The sequence below is a fragment of the Eleutherodactylus coqui genome, chromosome 3, assembly GCF_035609145.1.
Source record: "Eleutherodactylus coqui strain aEleCoq1 chromosome 3, aEleCoq1.hap1, whole genome shotgun sequence".
NCBI lineage: Eukaryota > Metazoa > Chordata > Amphibia > Anura > Eleutherodactylidae > Eleutherodactylus > Eleutherodactylus coqui.
Window position 1 is genome coordinate 6,699,685 of NC_089839.1, and position 20,907 is coordinate 6,720,591.

At 44.1% G+C, this 20,907-nt stretch overlaps 1 protein-coding gene across 2 annotated transcripts in view; it reads left to right on the forward strand.

Annotated features, from left to right (window-relative positions):
* Nucleotides 1–20,542, forward strand: part of SPATA17 (spermatogenesis associated 17) — a 190,903-nt gene extending 170,361 nt beyond the window's left edge. For both annotated transcript variants that reach the window (XM_066595077.1, XM_066595078.1), the window contains one exon: nucleotides 20,349–20,542. In XM_066595077.1, coding sequence (XP_066451174.1) covers nucleotides 20,349–20,429 — 81 coding nt within the window. In that variant the 3' untranslated portion in view covers nucleotides 20,430–20,542. The remainder of the gene's footprint in view (nucleotides 1–20,348) is intronic.
* Nucleotides 20,543–20,907: the final 365 nt, after the last annotated feature.

Below are 20,907 nucleotides of genomic sequence, written 5' to 3' on the forward strand. Positions count from 1 at the left end.
CTACCTGGGCGATCTGGCAGGTGTTTAGTAGAGGTATCACCGTTCACTCTAAAAGAGTCCGACTGAAAGAAATCAATCACCCTATAAAGCTCGAGATCCCAACAAGCTGAATATTAGTCGGACTCCTCCAGTCCTAACGACTTGATTGAGCAGTGTCGCGTCAGCTTGTCTATCTCCTAATGCTGCAAGTAATGCGCCAAGACAGAATGACAATCACAACACAGCCGCCCATCAGCTGCAATTAATCTTTTATTTAACATAGACGAGGAGGGAGGGGGACTCCCATCATCCCCTTTTTGAAGACTGAGGGACCCTGTTTTTTGATGTTTGCATTTCGAGCAAAATTGTCCCTACCAGTTCTGACAAATTGAAACACCAGGCTAATTATGGCAGCTAATGAAGTGTGGGGACTGGTCACAGCTTGTCGCGAAACTGTTCCTTCAGCTCGGATTACACTTTCATCAATCACTTTTTTAAACTGATCCAGAATTGCTTCTGCCGAGTGCCTGGCATTTTTAATGCTGTTTCTGTAATTGCTTTTCTCCCCAAAGCTTAGACTGTTTTTTTGAAATATTACATTCGCAGGACGGCGCTCGCAAAGTTGAGTTTATAAAAAAAAAAAAATGAAAAAAATAATCTCAAAAAGTGTTATTGCCCTTATCAGCTGATCAACTCATAAAAGGATGGGAGGTGGAAAGGTGATATATAGCTTCTAATCCCATAAAAAGGCAGCAGTAAAGTATATCCATGTATATGTTTATGAATCATGATTACCGGAGACTGGAGGTGCATGGGAGCCTCGTGAAACACGCTTTGTGGTCTGGATGGTTGAAATCCCAGAAGCAGCTAAACACAATGAGTTTGATAGCCCTAACAGATGGCTCAGCGGACCAAAGAGCGCAGTCTATCATTCGGTAAAAAAAAAAAATCTGCCTGATTTGTGCTTTCTGCGATTGGCCAAGCACATCTTCGAAAACTCTGGTCAGAACGTTTCAAGCTTGGTTTGGTTGAGTTGACGTTCTCGGATTAGTTTGAAGCGTTGACAGAGTTCCAAAAATTTAGCTCAACATTAAACTCTAGGCAAAAATAGAAAATTGTTCCCTAAACATCAACCCATGTCCGAGGCCAACACCAAGTGCTCAGCTTTGGGGGTCTTCTTGCTTGCCTTTGCATGTCATAGCAGTTCATGGTGTCATTCTCACTATGTTCATGGCAGATTATGGTGTCATCCTTCCTTTTGCCATAGCCGGTTATCTTGTCATTCTCCCGCTTTTCATGGTAGAGACTTATAAAGGAGGATTTTTTAAAGAATTTTTAGTTTAAAGGGGTTATGCCATAATTGAAGGTTATCCTGTGCATAGAGGCTAACTTTCTGTTCAGTGGGGGTAGACCACTGGCATCTTGAGAATGGAGGTCTTTGCATGACTGGAGTGCTGGTTGAACATGTGCACCACCATTCCATTGATTTCAGTGGAACTGCTGGGGATAGCTGAGTTCAAGCTCTCGACCACCACTTCATGTGGGGACTATCAGGACTCCCATTCTCGAGACCAGTGAGGAAATTATAATCACCAGCAATCCCCTTACAATCATTGCAAAACACCTTTAGTTTAGTTAGACGGGGTTGACACTCCATTTGGGTATTATAACTACGTTTTTAAATAGAGTTGAACCAAAGGTTTACAAGTGGATCTCCACACAACATCATTTTCATGCGGATTCTGACAAGGATTCCTTGCCAAAACCCACACCCCATTGATTACAAATGGGGAACCGCACCGTGGTTCATATTCCACTAGTGTTTCTCCACGCGGTTTTGAAATCCACATCATAGCAAAAAGTTTTGCGACTTGTCACTTGTTGACATGGATTCAGTGCTGTTTCCACGTTGGGTAGCCACACATGGATTGGCCCCACTGAATTGGGTTACTCCACATGCTGGTCCATGGCAGTGGTAGCTGTAGATCTACAGCAGAAATCTGAAGGGCAATACCAAATAGATTTGTATCACCCATCCAAAATATAAGTGATAAAGGTCTGATAGTTGGGAGTTTCACTGCTGAGACCCCCACCGATCTTAAGAACTGGGATCCCATGTCCCCCTCTTCTTGTCACTGTGAGCTCACTGCAGCCACCTACAGTGATGTGCAGATTGAATGCAGCGCAGTTGCCCATGTTTGGCACACCTGCATTAGTTTCAGTGGGCTAGCGGAAATAGCCAACTACAAGCGCTCAACTATCCCCGGTAGTCCCATTGGAAATGAATGGAGCTGCACATGCACTGAGCCCACAGTGGGGAGGACAGTCGGACACGGGACCCCTGTTCTCTGAATTGGTGGGGGTCTTAGTGGTGAGCTTCCACTGATCAGACTTTTATCACTTACCCTATGGATAGTTGATAAAAGTCTGTTTTGGTAAACCCCTTTAACACTGTACAGCTGATCTCAGTAGGTCCGTCTCTTGGCACCCACAACAAATGGAGAAGCAGCAACAATAAAAATCTCATACTACATGGCAACCATTCACAGAATTGGTCACTCGAGGGATAGAAGCAGCTCTTGCAGAGCAAGTCTCCCTTCTGGCTGATAGATGGGAGACCCGAATGGGGGACCACCTTCTGACGTCTACTGTATATGGCTTATTAAGGCATACGGACGGGGGTTGACCTCATGAGACAACCCCTTTAATTATTCCCATGAACTCACAGACTTACCTGGAAGTACAAAGCCCCTTTGCTGACTAATATTTGACTGACGTCGTCCCCACGTTGTGACCTTTAATGCGTTTTTGTTTTACAAAAAAATCCCTACTTAAAATACATAAACAGAGTCATAAAATCCCAATTAGTTGTGTACTGAGGATTACAAGTCAACTGGTGGAGCGTAATGTGGGGGGATAGATGAGCTTGTTTAGTAAAACACTTCGCATGTGACATATTTCACAGGATGCACTTTCGCTAGTTTGCAGCACTTGCGATACGTCGTTCGTTACCAGCAGCTAATTAGCATGATATATATTCCGGATAAATTCATAGGTCATTAATGTAAATGTAAATTGTAAGGTCGTGCTGAATTACATGCTTTGCGTTCAGAAAATTCAGGTTAGCCACTCAATGATAGTAAATTACACCGTGCCGAATAAATCCGTAGAGTTAACGCTTCCACGCGGCTCGTTGGCGCAGTCAGAGGCTTCCTGCACTTCTAATCTCATTGTTGTTTTATAGTATCACAGCAGTTTATTTAGAATTCCCTTTCATGATGAAACTAAAGACCAGCTTCACCCGACTAATGAGCAGTCGGAGGCTACGGTGGCACTTTAATACGACCGCATATCCAACCAAAATACTATAGATTGTGGGCATATTAAATAGCACCAAAGCGGATGAGATTTTAATTACACTATGTTGGCATAAGTATTGGGACGCACATAGAAGGTGATTAAATTTGATTGTATTCCTGTTTTTCCATCCGTTGCTAGGCCATCTTTGGCCTCAATGACTGCAGTAACCCTCCGTGGCTGCTTTCCACCAATTTTTCATAGATATGTGGGGGGACTCGTCTCCATTTCTTGAGCAGAGCTTCAGATAGTGATGCAGGGGATGATGGGTGTGTTGGGCACACGGATACAACGGTCTAGTTTGTCCCAAAGGTGCTTGATGGGTTTGAGTGCTGGATTTTGGGATGGCCAATGAAGTTTGCAGATGTTCTGCTTCGCAAACCAAGCCTCAACACTGCGTGCCGTATGACATGGTGGTCGGTCATGTTGGTGGAGACACGGAGCTATACCAGAGTATTACCACAGGGGAGGTGATGCCACATTGTCCGGGATGTCTTTGTACCCATTAATGTGGACTTTACTATAACCAATAGTCCTAGTCCTTCCCAGCAGAAACATTCCCTACATCGAAACAGAACCTCCTCCAAACTTCACTGTTGGGACGATGCAGTCACGTAGAAACCGCTCTCCAGGCTACTGCCACACCCAAGTGCCGCCATCTGATCAGAAGATGGTGTCCTGTAATTCATCTGTCCACAACACTTGCTTCCACTCACTGACAGTCTGACGCTCCGAGCCCCATCGCAGTGCATTCACTGCTGGGATGTTGTGTGCAGCTGCTAGTCCATGGTAACGCTTTACATGCCGTTCCCTATGGAGGGTTCTGGTGCTATGCTTCTAGAATAGCTCTGTAAATATGGGATCCAGGGCATCTTGATATGACCGCACCCGGAAACTGCCTGTTGTCTTTAAGGTTTCCTTGCAGGGGCAAAAGCTGGAAGTGACTTTGCCGTCATTACAAAAATATTCCAACATGGTCAGATTTATTTGAAATTTGTCTTTGGGCTAAATATGGAGGCTGCACCTGGAGTACCCCAGTTTTCACCCCTCCACCCCACCAGTTGGGATCTGGAGTCCCCAGGCCTTTAGTATGAGAAGTGACCTCAGTTATGTGGCATCAAACGCTACACAAGACCGAGGTGCAGTACTTGAGGGTGTGACTTGAGATGAAACCAGGAGATGTAGCCAAGGTCAAGGCAGGCGGCATAAACTTCACTATGGGGAGCAAGCAAGAGGTTAGGCCCGGAAGAAGAGGGGCAATACAATAAACAGTCAGAGTCGGGGAAGGCAGCTGGCAGATAGGAGTCCAATAAACGTAGGGGAGGTCTGGGATGGAGATGTCAGAAACAAGTAGGAACCCAGGAAAGCACAGAAACTACTGATCAGTTTAAACAACAGGGGGGACCAGATTGCTTAGGCATCCACTTCAGGATGGAGGATGCCTGATATAGCCACGAATACGTGGGGATAGATTGGGGAATAATTAGCAGGATGTGCTCTGGCCCCTTAAGAGATTGGGAGCTGGGAAGGGCATGAAGGAAAGGAGTCTGGACAGCGATCAACCGCGGCAGCAGCAACAGGAGGGAGTGAGCCAAGAAGATGTTGGCTGCAATGGTACCTCAGTGGAGAACATCTCCTTCCCCTCCTCCTGTTTAGTATCTTCTCCTGAGCATTGGATAGCCCGAGAATGGGTAGCATAACAGCCAGGATGAGTACCGCGTTCTTGTGTGATGGAGCAGGAAGGAAGTGTTAATGTGCAAATGTCTTGGATGGATGAAGAGCCAGGGTGGCTCTATTACTACATAGGGGGCTCTATTACTGCAGTGGGCCTTTCTTACACAGCGAGCTTTATTACTGCACTTGGGCTCTATTACTACACAGGGGGGCTTTATTACTACACAGGGGGGCTCTATTACTACACAGGAAACTCTAAGGGCATGGGAGGGGGCTCTATTACTACAAAAGGGCACGGTTCCAACCAAGTAGTGACAGTGCTGAACTCTTGCACTTTGGCCTGTAGCTACCTACGCCCATGTTCCTGAAAATTTACACAAAGCTTTCAGACAGGGAACTACAGGCTGGTAAAAAGTGATATTATAAGATAAAATATATATATATGATTTGTCTTATTTAATAATGACTTACATCATAACATACTGAAGCTCAGACACACGATAACTAGAGATCAAAAATGGGGGAGCATTTATAACTCTACCAGCTTCTCTCCAGCGCCTGAGCTCATGTGATTACGGGACTCACTGTTTCATGTTGATTTGATACATATCATCATTTTCAGCTTCCTGATGCACAATCCGTGAAGCTCTGCCACATTGTATCTCTTTTGCCTCTTTTTATATGAGTGACAGAAAAAAGCTAAAGCAATCCCAGTTAATTGTCCGGACTACAATTATTCTACCGCCTTATGGACAATGCATAAGAGTGTCTGTGAATGAAGAATTATTGGCGCCGAGTGCTTTGGATGGCTGAAATATTTTAAACTTGTTTCATCGGGGCCAGCGATGGTGTCAATGTACTTTGTGTGAAAAGTGCAAAAGAAGCATTAGTGGCTGACATCGCTACTTGAAATAAGTGAAATTAATGGCGCTCTATTCATGTAAGACAAGGCCACAGAACCCCTTTCGTGCTGCTTACAGACAGAAGAAAAGTCAATACGTTTTTATTACTCGCAGCTGACCTACATTTTGCTCTACAAGTGCCAAGCCCACTAATTGGTTTCAGTTGTAAGAAAAGTTTGCCCCCGACCAAAACCTAGGGGTAGATCAATCAATCTCTTTTAGGGTAGCTTAGTGGTCTCTTGGCGATTGGAATAAAATCTGTGTTAGGTCAAAAAAAATGATTGTAGTAGGCATAACTGTCACCCGGCGGCATTAATATATCTAATGTGTTTTGCAACAAAGAGTTAAAGCCGAGGATGCTTCTCGCTGTGGCTGCACAGCTCAGCAATTTTTGCCAGACTTGTCAAGTGAGTCAACGAGATTTCCATTTACAGTGTTATGGTGGAGAGTCGATAAGGTACAAGCTCGAGGTCAGTGGTCACATTTATTCAAACCGCTTGGACAAATCCAAGTAAACTGCCATCAAAGTACGCTGAGCACCACTTTGTGACAAGCCGGCCTCGTAGAGATAAATATACACCGAATGGCCACTTTATTAGAGCTCCCAGCTAGAAGCACGTTGGATTTCCTTTGGCCTTCGGAACTGTAGAATTTCGTCATAATGTAGATTATACTCGGTGATTAAATTGATTTGCAGAAGTATCGGCCCCTGCGGACAGGAAGCTTCTTGTAGTTGCTGCAGATTAGATGGCGGTGCTGACATGTTCTGACCGGCTGACAGGAAGGGGTCAGCGATTCATGCTGCTTGCACCAAATTCTGACCTCCCATCAGCCACAGAAATCTGCATCCACCTGACCAGGAGATGTTTTTCCGCTGCTCAGTGATACAAGTTTTGTGCTCTTTTGCCCGCTGGAGTCTTTCTGCTTCTCTTAGACACAATGGCGCTGGAACTGGTCACCCGCTGTTATACCATCCGTGCGGAGGAACGACGAGTTGTGCGTTCGGACACGTTAGTTGGAGCTCCAGCGTTGTATTCAGCTGACTGTGCAGCCTGTTGGTCAGAACGATTCCTGACATCCTCCTCCGACCCCTTTCAGTGATGAGTTTTTTCCATTCGCAGGATCCCCTTCCGCTGGATGTTTTCCTCGATCCTTCCATTCTCGATATACTCTCCACACCGTTACATGAGAAAAAAAACCACGGTTGGCAGTGAGCCCCCGGCTAGTCCAGCACCGATGACCGGCCTCGTTGGAAGTCGCTCCGATCGCTGGATCTTCCATCTAATGTGGATTCACACTGAAACTGATCCACGGAAAACTTGTCATGTGATTTTATGCTCCGGGTCACGGGGAGAATTACCATACAGGGGAATGTCAGTCATAAGAGGGATGGGGGCTCTAATAAGGGGGCAGGGAGCTCTAACAAAGGTCTGGGGGTTGTAATACAGAGCTGGGGGTTCTAATAAAATAGCCATTCATGTATTGCTGGTCTGACAACAGGATACACCTTCAACGACAGTTCTATTCCCCACTAATTTTAATGATGCATGAAGGTTATTCTGGGTCTAATGAAACAATATACAGCACTGTGCAAAAAGTTTTAGGCAGGTGTGGAAAAACTGTTGCCAATTAAGAATTCATTCAAAAATAGGGTTAATAGTTTATTTTTGTCAATCAACCAAATGCAAAGTGACTGAACAAAAGACAAATATAAGCCACATTAGTATTCGGTGTGACCGCTTTTTGCCCTCAAAACAGCAGCAGTTCTTCTAAGGACACTTACACCCAGTTTTTGAAGGGACTTGGCAGAGAGGTTGTTCTTGGAGAACTGAGCACAGATCTGTGGATGTCGGCTCGCTTCAACCCTTCTGTCTCTTCATGTAACCCCAGATACACTGGATGATGATAAGTTTAGGGCTCCTTGGGCGCCAAATCAGCACTTTCAGAACTCCTTGTTCTTCTCTACACTGAAGATAGTTCTTAATGACATTGCTGGATGTTGGGGGTTGATGTCTGCTGCAGAATAAATTTGGAGCCAATGAGAGGCCTCTCTGATGGTATTACATGAGGGATAAATATCTGCCTGTACTTCTCAGCATTACGGGGAACTATTCATCCTGACCAAATCCCCAACTCTGCTGGAATGTAGCCAAAACTGCTGCCTGCAGACACTCATTATTGTTCCGCTCCCCACCATGCTTCACTGCTGCCTGCAGACACTCTTTATTGTACCGCTCTCCACTATGCTTCACTGCTGTCTGCAGACACTCACTATTATACAGCTCTCCACCATGCTTCACTCTCCCTGCAGACACTTGTACCGCTCTCCACTATGCTTCACTGCTGCCTGCAGACACTCATCATTGTACCGCTCTCCATTATTCTTCACTGCTGCCTGCAGACACTCATTATTGTACTGATCTCCACCATGCTTCACTGCTGTCTGCAGACGCTCATTATTGTACCGCTCTTCACCATGCTTCACTGCTGCCTGCAGACACTCCCTATTATACCACTCTCCACCATGCTTCACTGCTCCCTGCAGACACTTGTACCGCTCTCCACTATGCTTCACTGCTGCCTGCAGACACTCATCATTGTACCGCTCTCCATTATTCTTCACTGCTGCCTACAGGCACTCATTATTGTACCGCTCTCCACCACGCTTCACTGCTGTCTGCAGACGCTCATTATTGTACCGCTCTTCACCATGCTTCACTGCTGCCTGCAGACACTCCCTATTATACCACTCTCCACCATGCTTCACTGCTCCCTGCAGACACTTGTACCGCTCTCCACTATGCTTCACTGCTGCCTGCAGACACTCATCATTGTACCGCTCTCCATTATTCTTCACTGCTGCCTGCAGACACTCATTATTGTACTGATCTCCACCATGCTTCACTGCTGCCTGCAGACACTCATTATTGTACCGCTCTCCAACATGCTTCATTGCTGCCTGCATATACTCATTATTGTACCCATCTCCACCATGTTTCACTACTGCCTTCAGACACTCATTATTGTACTGATCTTCACCATGCCACCTGGGTCTCACCGGCTTCTACCTGTTCTGAGCTGAAGGCACTGCTGAACATCTTCCAATTTCGAAGGGAAGTCAGCATGATGTAGTTTCCTTAGCTGACCAATGCATGTACAGATCTCAGTGTTGCACGTTTCTTTTTGCTTCAAAAGAGCTTGAACATCTTGAAACCCAAGTCTGCTTTGAAATATTTGCCTGGGAGAGACTTAGCTGATGCCATATAACTACCTTGTGTCTTGTTGCTGTGCTCAGTCTTGCTATAGCAGTGATGGTGAACCATTTAGAGACTGAGTGCCCAAACTGAAACCCAAAACTCACCTATTTATTGCAAAGTGCCAACACGTTATGACATGATTTTTACCTCCTTCGTTATAAAAATGGCCTCAGTAATAATAGTGACCACCGCAGTGGCCTCAGTAGTAATAGTGACCCCCACAGTGGCTTCAGTAGAAATAGTGACCCTCACAGTGGCTACAGTAGTAATAGTGACCCCCACAGTGGCCTCAGTTACAATAGTGACCCCCACAGTGGCTTCAGTAGTAAAAGTGACCCCAGCAGTGGCCTCAGTAGTAAGTGTCCCCTATATTGGTCCCATTAGTAATAGTGATCCGGATATTGGCCCCAGTAGTAATAGTAACCCCCACAGTGGCCCCAGTAGTACTAGTGTCCCCTATATCAGCCCCAGGAGCAATAGTGTCCCTTTTATTGTCCCTAGTAGTAATAGTGTCCCCCTATATTGGCCTCAGTACTAATAGTGACCCCTACAGTAGCCCCAGTAGTAATAGTGTCCCCTATATTGGACCCAGTAGTAATATTAACCCTTCAGAGGCCTCAGTAGTAATAGTGCCCCCTATATTAGACCCAGTAGTAGAAGTAACCCCCACAGTAGCCTCAGTAGTAATAGTGTCCCCTACATTGGCCCCTGTAGTAATAGCGACCCCCCCACAGTGGCCTCAATAGTGATATTATTCCCTATATTGTCCCCAGTAGTAATAGTGAGCCCCACAATGGCCCCAGTAGTAATAGTGACCACCACTGTGGCTTCAGTAGTAAGTTACCTCTATATTTGGCTCAGTAATAATAGTGGCCCACATAGTAGCTCCAATAGTAACAGTGACCCCCACAGTGGCCTCAGTATTATTAGGGACTCCGAACAGTGGCCTCAGTACCGTAGTGATAGTGACCACTATATTGGCCTCAGTAGTATTTGTGACCCCCACAGTGGCCTCAGTGGTAATAGTGACCCCCAAAGTGGCCTCAGTAGTAGTAGTGTTCCCTCTATCGGCCCCGGTAATAATAGTGAACCTCAGAAGGACGGAAGGCTGAGCCAACCTTGAGCTGGCTACCTGCCTTGTAACAAAGACTGGGAACTGAAAGCCGAGCCAGAATCCATACACAGACAGCTGTTTCGGGGTGCTTGCCCCTCATCAGTGTGCAGTAGGTTTCTGGCTTGGCCAGCGAGAGGCATGGGACGGGGGTCAGGAACGCTATCTTTTCTCCTTAGGGAGGAAATGTTGCTGATGATGTTACCACCTACAATTTATCTCCAGCGTTTCTGGGTCATCATCAACAATGTTTCTAAATCATCATGTACATTGAAGATGAATTGTAGATTATGACTCAAACATTTCTAGATGATAACTCGAAAACTTTGTAGATGATGACCCAGAAACATTTAGATGATAATTCATAAACATCATAAATGAATTATAGAGGATGAACCAGAAATGAATTAGGGACCAGGAAACCAATGGAGAGCAGGCGGACCTCTGCTGAAATGTTTGGAATCTCTTGTGCCACCAGACATACTTTGGGTCACATCTTTAAATATACATAACTTCCACATCAAAGTAAATTTTACAAATTTCTTTTTATGTTAACTTTTCTTGTTTTTGGTTGAAAATAACTTTTTATTAATTACCCAGACCGTACTTTTCTCAGCACATAAGCTTTCAGGAAATGCCACCAACTTTGATGCTAAATCTTTAAATGTGTATTTGGCCTTCTCATCAACATATGCTCTGACACATAATTACCAGCTGTTTTGTGCTATAAATTGTAGACAAAATCATCCTCCTGGGTGGCCGTAATGTGAGGACTCCAGTTAGAGTATACCGTAAGGCCCTCAGTTGCCATGGAAACGGGGGCAAGTCGTACAATGAAAACCTAGCATAAGTAAAAATATTAAGATTCTCTCCAACGCTGAGAGGATGAGGTCAACACTGCTGTTCCACCACTTGCATTTATCATTACTGATCCAAGGGCATCGGGAAAAGAGAGAGTTCACATATAGTTTTCTAACTTTATATATCCCTTAAGACATTAGCTGGAAGGAAAGAGAAAAGTTCTTCATTAGATTTGCAGCCTTTGTATATCCTATATGTAGCGCTGCTCATCTTCCAGGTTTTTTAATCTTTTTTAAAATTCTTTTTGGATTTTATGTATATATTTTTTTTCCTGTAGAATCGGTTGATTGCTCCATTATGGCGTATAGCGCATACATTTAATTAAGTTGTATAAATTAACATTTTTGTTGGCGCTCGCAATTCTCCCATTTCCCTTTTAGGTGATTGCTTCTTTCTGTACATGTGAGACTTGGGAATCTTGACAAATTTTGAAAAGTTTAAATGCTCCTTAGAAGTCATCATTTTTTATTCTTCAGGGGGTCCTGAAATCACGGTTTCTATACGGGAAATGTCAGTTTCCTGGTTTCTAATTTCTTTTTTTTTCTGATCAAAAAGTCACTAATGAAATTTGTCTGATTTAGTTTCAAAAAAGAAAAGTAAAACGGTAGTTTCTGCAGTAAATGTGGATATACAGGGAGAGGCCGCGATAAAGTATATGCGGAAATTATTGTAAAAGTCTTGCAATTTAAAATGAAAGAAAAATGTACATTTTGAGGGTTCTGTACTCTTGCTAGTGAGCGCTATGTACTTTATTATGGTTATCCAGTAATCCAGAATATTTTTATAATCTGATGGTTCATAAATATATACAGAATTTACTTAATAAAGCTCATTATGCAAAAAATACAACGGGCTCTAGAAAAATGTTAGATATTCCATTTTTCATAAAACCTTAAAATACAAAATGTGGAAGTGTTTGCAGAATGATAATCCTTCTAGGGCGAGTCACATGGACTCCATTACACATGTTGTCATACGTGTTTTTGTGGCTTTTTGGTTTTTTTATGTCTTTTTGTGGTTTTATATTTTTCCATTTTTTTATCTAAGAAAGTAGTAAAGCAAGTTGAATGCTCAGTGACATAACTAAGATGTAACCCATAGAAAGAGAGAGATTGTGATCCTGCTGCAGAGAACTCTGCTGAGACCATGTCTGGAATGCTGTGTTTAGTTCTGGAGAACTCATCCACAAAAAGACATTGATAAAAACAGTCCAAAGACGGGCTACTAAAATAATGGAAGGTGTCAAGAACAAAACGTATCTGGAAAGACTTAAATAACTTAATCTGTATAGCCTGGATGAAAGAATGGAGAAAGGGACATCATTGAGACCTTTCTATATGTTATAGGAGGAGAGAAGGGAGAGGAGAACATGATGGAAATCTTTATATATGTTACAGAAGGAGAGAAGGGAGAGGGGGACATGATGGAAACCTCTATATATGTTACAGGAGGAGAGAAGGGAGAGGGGGACATGATGGAAACCCTTATATGTGTTTCAGGGGAAAGAAGGGAGAGGGAGGACATGATGGAGACCTTTATATATGTTACAGGAGGAGAGGAGGGAGAGGAAGACATGATGGAAACCTTTATATATGTTACAGGAGGAAAGAAGGATGAGGAGGACATGATGGAAACCTTTATATATGTTACATGAGGAGAAAAGGGAGAGGCGGACATGGTGGAAACCCTTATATATGTTACAGGAGGAGAGAAGGGAGAGGAGGACATGATGGAAACCTTTATATATGTTACAGGAGGAGAGAAGGGAGAGGGGGACATGATGGAAACCTTTATATATGTTACAGGAGGAGAGAAGGGAGAGGGGGACATGATGGAAACCCTTATATGTGTTTCAGGGGAAAGAAGGGAGAGGGAGGACATGATGGAGACCTTTATATATGTTACAGGAGGAGAGGAGGGAGAGGAAGACATGATGGAAATCTTTATATATGTTACAGGAGGAGAGAAGGGAGAGGAGGACATGATGGAAACCTTCATATATGTTACAGGAGGAGAGGAGGGAGAGGGAGACATGATGGAAACCCTTATATGTGTTACAGGGGGAAAGAAGGGAGAGGGAGACATGATGGAAACCCTTATATGTGTTACAGGGGGAAAGAAGGGAGAGGGGGACATGATGGAGACCTTTATATATGTTACAGGAGGAGAGAAAGGAGAGGAGGACATGATGGAAACCTTTATATATGTTACAGTAGGAGAGGAGGGAGAGGAGGACATGATGGAAATCTTTATATATGTTACAGGAAGAGAGAAGGGAGAGGAGGACATGATGGAAACCCTTATATGTGTTTCAGGGGGAAAGAAGGGAGAGGGAGGACATGATGGAGACCTTTATATATGTTACAGGAGGAGAGGAGGGAGAGGAGGACATGATGGAAATCTTTATATATGTTACAGGAGGAGAGGAGGGAGAGGAAGACATGATGGGAATCTTTATATATGTTACAGGGGGAGAGAATGGAGAGGAGGACATGATGGAAACCCTTATATGTGTTACAGGGGGAAAGAAGGGAGAGGGAGACATGATGGAGACCTTTATATATGTTACAAGAGGAGAGAAGGGAGAGGAATACATGATGGAAACCCTTATATGTGTTACAGGGGGAAAGAAGGGAGAGGGAGACATGATGGAAACCCTTATATGTGTTACAGGGGGAAAGAAGGGAGAGGGAGGACATGATGGAAACCCTTATATGTGTTACAGGGGGAAAGAAGGGAGAGGGAGACATGATGGAAACCCTTATATGTGTTACAGGGGGAGAGAAGGGAGAGGAGGACATGATGGAAACCCTTATATGTGTTACAGGGGGAAAGAAGGGAGAGGGAGACATGATGGAAACCCTTATATGTGTTACAGGGGGAAAGAAGGGAGAGGGAGGACATGATGGAGACCTTTATATATGTTACAGGAGGAGAGGAGGGAGAGGAGGACATGATGGAAATCTTTATATATGTTACAGGAGGAGAGGAGGGAGAGGAAGACATGATGGAAATCTTTATATATGTTACAGGGGGAGAGAATGGAGAGGAGGACATGATGGAAACCCTTATATGTGTTACAGGGGGAAAGAAGGGAGAGGGAGACATGATGGAAACCCTTATATGTGTTACAGGGGGAAAGAAGGGAGAGGGAGGACATGATGGAGACCTTTATATATGTTACAGGAGGAGAGAAGGGAGAGGAATACATGATGGAAACCCTTATATGTGTTACAGGGGGAAAGAAGGGAGAGGGAGACATGATGGAAACCCTTATATGTGTTACAGGGGGAAAGAAGGGAGAGGGAGGACATGATGGAAACCCTTATATGTGTTACAGGGGGAAAGAAGGGAGAGGGAGACATGATGGAAACCCTTATATGTGTTACAGGGGGAGAGAAGGGAGAGGAGGACATGATGGAAACCCTTATATGTGTTACAGGGGGAAAGAAGGGAGAGGGAGACATGATGGAAACCCTTATATGTGTTACAGGGGGAAAGAAGGGAGAGGGAGGACATGATGGAGACCTTTATATATGTTACAGGAGGAGAGGAGGGAGAGGAGGACATGATGGAAATCTTTATATATGTTACAGTAGGAGAGGAGGACATGATGGAAATCTTTATATATGTTACAGGAAGAGAGAAGGGAGAGGGGGACATGATGGAAATCTTTATATATGTTACAGGGGGAGTGAAGGGAGAGGAGGACATGATGGAAACCCTTATATGTGTTACAGGAGGAAAGAAGGGAGAGGGAGACATGATGGAAACCTTTATATATGTTACAGGAGGAGAGGAGGGAGAGGAGGACATGATGGAAACCTTTATATATGTTACAGGAGAGAAGGACATGATGGAAACCATTATATATGTTACAGGAGGAGAGAAGGGAGAGGGAGGACATGATGGAAACCCTTATATATGTTACAGGAGGAGAGAAGGGAGAGGAGGACATGATGGAAACCATTATATATGTTACAGGAGGAGAGGAGGGAGAGGAGGACATGATGGAAACCATTATATATGTTACAGGAGGAGAGAAGGGAGAGGAGGACATGATGGAAACCCTTATATATGTTACAGGAGGAGAGAAGGGAGAGGAGGGCATGATGGAAACCCTTATATATGTTACAGGAGGAGAGAAGGGAGAGGAGGGCATGATGGAAACCCTTATATATGTTACAGGAGGAGAGAAAGGAGAGGAGGACATGATGGAAACCCTTATATGTGTTACAGGAGGAGAGAAGGGAGAGGAGGACATGATGGAAACCCTTATATGTGTTACAGGAGGAGAGAAGGGAGAGGAGGACATGATGGAAACCATTATATATGTTACAGGAGGAGAGGAGGGAGAGGAGGACATGATGGAAACCATTATATATGTTACAGGAGGAGAGAAGGGAGAGGAGGACATGATGGAAACCCTTATATATGTTACAGGAGGAGAGAAGGGAGAGGAGGACATGATGGAAACCCTTATATGTGTTACAGGGGGAAAGAAGGGAGAGGGAGGACATGATGGAGACCTTTATATATGTTACAGGAGGAAAGAAGGGAGAGGAGGACATGATGGAAACCTTTATATATGTTACAGGAGGAGAGAACCATTATATGTGTTGACATCGCCATGAGAAATTCGCAGCAATATCGCATCGGTGGTCCGTGCGATATTGCTGCGTTTTCTCACGGCGATACAGCGATCTTGAGGCGCTAAAAAGTCGTGTGACTTGAGAGGATTTTCAGGTGGAGGAGGGGGGTTGAAATAGAAGCCAACCCCGAAAATAAGTCCTAGCTTTAGGAAATTTTTTTAAAAAAGAATACGTCACTTTAGAAGCGCTGTCCAGCTCCGCTGCATCTTCTTCCCAGCCATTCAGAAGAAGCGCTTCCAGTAGGCGGGGAGTTTTCAATAACTGGCCAGAAGAGATGATGAAGAACAGTGTTGGGGACCAGGAAGAAGATGCAGCAGAGTCGGGCAGCGCTTCTAGGTGATGTATTTTTTTTTTGTTACAATTTTTACCTGTAGCCAGGGCTTAATTTAGGGCCCTGACATGGGATTTCCTACTGTCATAGTTGCACCGCACGAAAATTGTGTTTTCTTGCGATGCAACAGAGAGGCAGGCTCCTTAGGGAAACATGGGCTACAAAACCTCACAATTTACGTGCATATCACAAAACCCGAAAGGTTTTTGACTCGCAGTGTCACATGCTACAAAACCTCGCAAATCTGAAGAAACCCATAGGAAAGCACGGGCTTCACATACATTCGATTTGCAGCATTGTCGCAACCATGAAAATCATGCGACTTTGTTGCCCATGTGAAGGAGGCCTAAGGCCTACTGTCAAAGCCCTAAACTAGCTGCAGAAAAAAATTTAAAAAAATAATAATACATCACCTAAGAGGCGCTGTGTCCCCTGAAGCTCCCCAGGACTTGCCTAAAGTCTCCTCTTCATCTCCACACTTGTCTTCAGTCTCCTGTCAACCCTTCCTGGATCGGAAGATCAAAATCTCCACCTCCAGGAAGGGTTGGCTGTGATTGGTTGACAAGCTCCGTGGCTGAGCCAATCACAGCCAGTGCTTGTTGAACCGATCACAGCCATCCAATGAATGTGTGAATGGCTATGATTGGTTCATCAATCAGCGACAATGATTGGCTCAGCCACAGCGCTCGTGAACCATTCACAACCAGCCCTTCCTGGAGGCGGAGATTTTGATCCTCCAATTCAGCAAGGGCTGGCAGAAGACACGTGCAGAGGTGAAGAGGAGACCTGTGCCGGAGATGACAGCACTTCTTAGGTGATGTGTTATTTTTTTCTGCAGCTAGGGCTTATTTTGAGGGTAGGGTTTATATTTCAAGCCCCCCCCCCCCCCCCCCCGAAAATCCTTGCATGTGGCGCTACAAAGTCATGAGACTTTGTAGAACCACTTGCAACTTTATAGTGCCACAAAATTGCTGTATCACCGCGAGAAACCGCAGCGGTATTGAACATTCCACCGATGCGATATCATGTTGCCCGTGTGAAGAAGGCCTGAAAGTAGCATTTCATTTATAGTGTTTGGTGAACTCTGTAAAAGAAAACCTAAAAAAACAATGGCGGAATTTCAGTTTTTTTTCTCTATCCCTTGGAAAATAATTCATAAAAGTTAAACAATGCAATGGATCTACCATTAGAAGTTACAACCCGTCCTGAAATACGTCTTTCGTATTAAATCCTTCTGTTTGGATCCTCTCCTGGCTCCAGCATGAAGAATCAGAGCGATGGCCTAATGTTCGCACTGGGCGTCGGCATCTGCCGGCCGTAAACGTGACATCACCCTAATTATTTGGAATCTTTTTCTTCCTGCTTGCGTGTTAATTCTCCCGGACAAATCTTAAAGCGAACACGGCTCCAACATGTCATTCTCATGGATTGCACAGAGTATTGAAGCGGTTCCATTTACAAGGTGAGTTAGGAGTCATATTACATAATCCGCCGCAATTTATGAGAATAAGAAATATCACTTTACGTTTCTGGGCATTAATTAGCTGAAATTACTGGAAACAATCAGGAAATTGATGTCAATTGCTCCTGTTGCCAGAGAAACTGGACAGTTTAAGACCTTCCTTATGGTAATTGTAATAATTATCATTCATTACTAGGAGGTTTGGTTATGAAATAACCCTGACATGGCCGGAGGAGGATACAACATTAGGGTATGTATTCATTATACACTGAACAGACTCTTTATTAAAGCCCCCCCATCTAGTAGCGTTGGACTCCTTTGGCCTTCAGACCCGCAGCAATACTTCCCGGTGTAGATTCCACCAGGTGATGAAATGGTTCTGCAGGAATACCGGCCCCTGCGGACAGGAAGCATCTTGTAGTTGCTGCAGATTAGATGGCGGTGCTGACATGTTCTGACCGGCTGACAGGAAGGGGTCAGCGATTCATGCTGCTTGCACCAAATCCTGACCTCCCATTAGCAACATAAATCTGCATCCATCTGACCAGGAGATGTTTTCCTGCTGCTCAGTGATACAAGTTTTGCGCTCTTTTGCCCACTGGAGTCTTTCTGTTTCTCTTAGACACAATGACGCTGAAACTGGTTACCTGTGGTTATAACCATTTGCAATAAGGTACGGCGAGTTGTAAGTTCAGACATGTTAGTTGGAGCACCAAAATTGTATTCAGCTGTTCTTGACTGTGCAGCCTGTTGGTAGAACAATTCCTGACATCCTCCTCCGACCCCTTTCAGTGATGAGTTGTTTTCATCCACAGGATCCATCTTCGCTGGATGTTTTCCTTGATCATTCTATTCTCAATATACTCTCCATACCGTTACACAAGAACCCCCCCCCCCCTCACGGTTGGCGGTGAGACCCCGGCTAGTCTAGCACCGATGACCGGCCTCGTTGGAAGTCGCTCCAATCGCTTGATTTTCCCATCTAATGTGGATTCACGCTAAAACTTATCCGCGGAAAACTTGTCACGTGATTTTATGCTGCACTCCGGGGTCACTGAGAATTTCCATATGATGAAGCATCTCTCATTAAAGGGCCGGGGATCTAATAAAGAGGCAGTTTCCAATGGAAAAAATGTTTGCATCATACAAAATATCATGTATGAGTCCACTGGAAGCCTCACAACAGTCACTTAGTTCTGATGCTGCATTTAGGTACTGGGTTTGTTCTGGGGCTGTATTTATGTTATGAGCTTGGTTCTGTTATTGCATCTATGTTCTGAGGATGGTTTGTGCTGTTTTATTCTAAGGAGCTTGGTTCCGGGGCCGTATTTATGTTAAGAGCACATTAGGTGGTCATTCTAAGAGGGAATTAAAATAACAGCAGGAGGTGCTATAACAATAGTAACATCTACACAAAGGGGCATTATAGTAAGTACACATAGGTTACTTCTTATCTTGACTGCCCATGCTACATAGTTATAGGAGCAGGCCTATGTTCATTGCATAGTCCAGCAATCAGTAGAACACAATGGGCTATGCAAATAGAGTAAGATGCCAAGTGAACATTCAGCACATTCATCACACAGCCGTGGGGTGCAGAACACTCGTTTGGGGCCCGTTACATCTGTAGTAATACTTTTTAAAAATGCAGTTGAAAACTTATGCTTTTCAATGATCTAACAGAGTAAGAGCGGTTCACAGTCGCATCAGAGGCTCTGTTCAAAACCTCCGGTGAAAAGGCGGCATAAAATCTGGATGAAGTAGCGCGGCATGCTGCACTATTCTGTCTGGAAAAATTTCTCTCTGCAGCCGAATGGTAAATGGGGTCCATTTGGCAACCATGAAACCTGCAATTTTTCTATTCTTCGACTCTGAAGACAGAGCCAAACAACAGAAGCAAACAACGATAGTGCGAACCAAGCTTTGGTTAATATTTAATCAAGGGACAATGTTTGGTTGTGCTGCTGATACCTGTAGTTCTACGAGGTTCCAGGAGCACACTGCCACAGGTGTGGGATCATTGAGCTGGCTGGGTGTGGAGTTCTCCAGCCAGCCAATCACTACTGGTCTGCTGCTCATATATACCAGCCCCTCTGGCTAGAGGATGCTGAACAGTCCTGCTCTGCATGGTGTGCATTCTATGGTGTGTTGGTCTGAACTGCGTCCTGTCTGATTGGATCATTTACCATCTAAGGCTAGTTAAATCCTCAGGTTCCAGCATGGGGCCATCCCTATTGGGATAATCGCCCAACTTCCAGGCAGGATTCATGGGGTAAGTTATCTTGTGAGAGTAGGGACCCATGAGACAACAGGGACCTTTGTCATGGTCTTGTGGGCTTAAGTGTCTTGGCCAAAATATGAACAAATACCTTGTACCATTTCTATTCCATCTGTTTATGTGTGCAGGTATGCTAGGTAGTGTTTTGGGTGTTTGTCAGTCATTGTGTTTGTCTGCCCATGAGTCCAGTTCACAGCTCACTTTCTCTTGGTCTTCCATGTGTGCATCTGCGCAGTATTTCCGGTTACTGAACCAGTGCATCCTTGTTTGGACGTGACAGACAACCTCTGTAGTAATTTAAAACGTTCTAAAAGAAACTTGCCATCTTTTGATGTACCATGACATCATTGACTAGCACTGTAAATGCTAAGAAGTTTTTATTTAACTTTTTGCAGAAAAAAATGGAAAAAAGATTTGGAATTTTGGTAAACTTGGACCTAATCATAAACTAATGCTCCATTGTTTATTTCTTCTTCTTCCACAGGACTTCCAAACCATCTTTACACCAATTCCGCTCTTTGATAAATATGGCCGCACGTACTCCAAAGCTGGACAAGCAGTGTAACTTTTTGTGCCTACGATGAATCAGACAGAAAATTGCCCAAGTTACTGAGAAAGAAGCTGCAAAATCAAACAATACACTGAATCCAAAAATTAAAAAAGGTTGTGCATCCAGAATCTCCTCTGAGCTCTTATTTGTGAATTATAATGAGGAGGAGATCTCGTGTATTTAATCACTTTTCCATCTGCTTTAAGGGATTTTCTTTAATGCCCTAAATATTGTTGGCTGTTTTTCATTTTGTGCAAATTTTCTATCATGATATTTTTCATATAAAATGAACCATTTTATGACAGTCAATGAGGTTGGAGCTCCGTCAAATTGTTTTGCACAGATTCCCATTCAGACTGAATGGGGGGCAAACTATATATCTATATATATTAAGACGAAAGCCCTGACTGACTGACTCGATTATTTAATTCTATGCGCGAAAGAATTAGCGACCAAATTTTACTTACGGAATCTAATTCTCTCACTTCCCGTT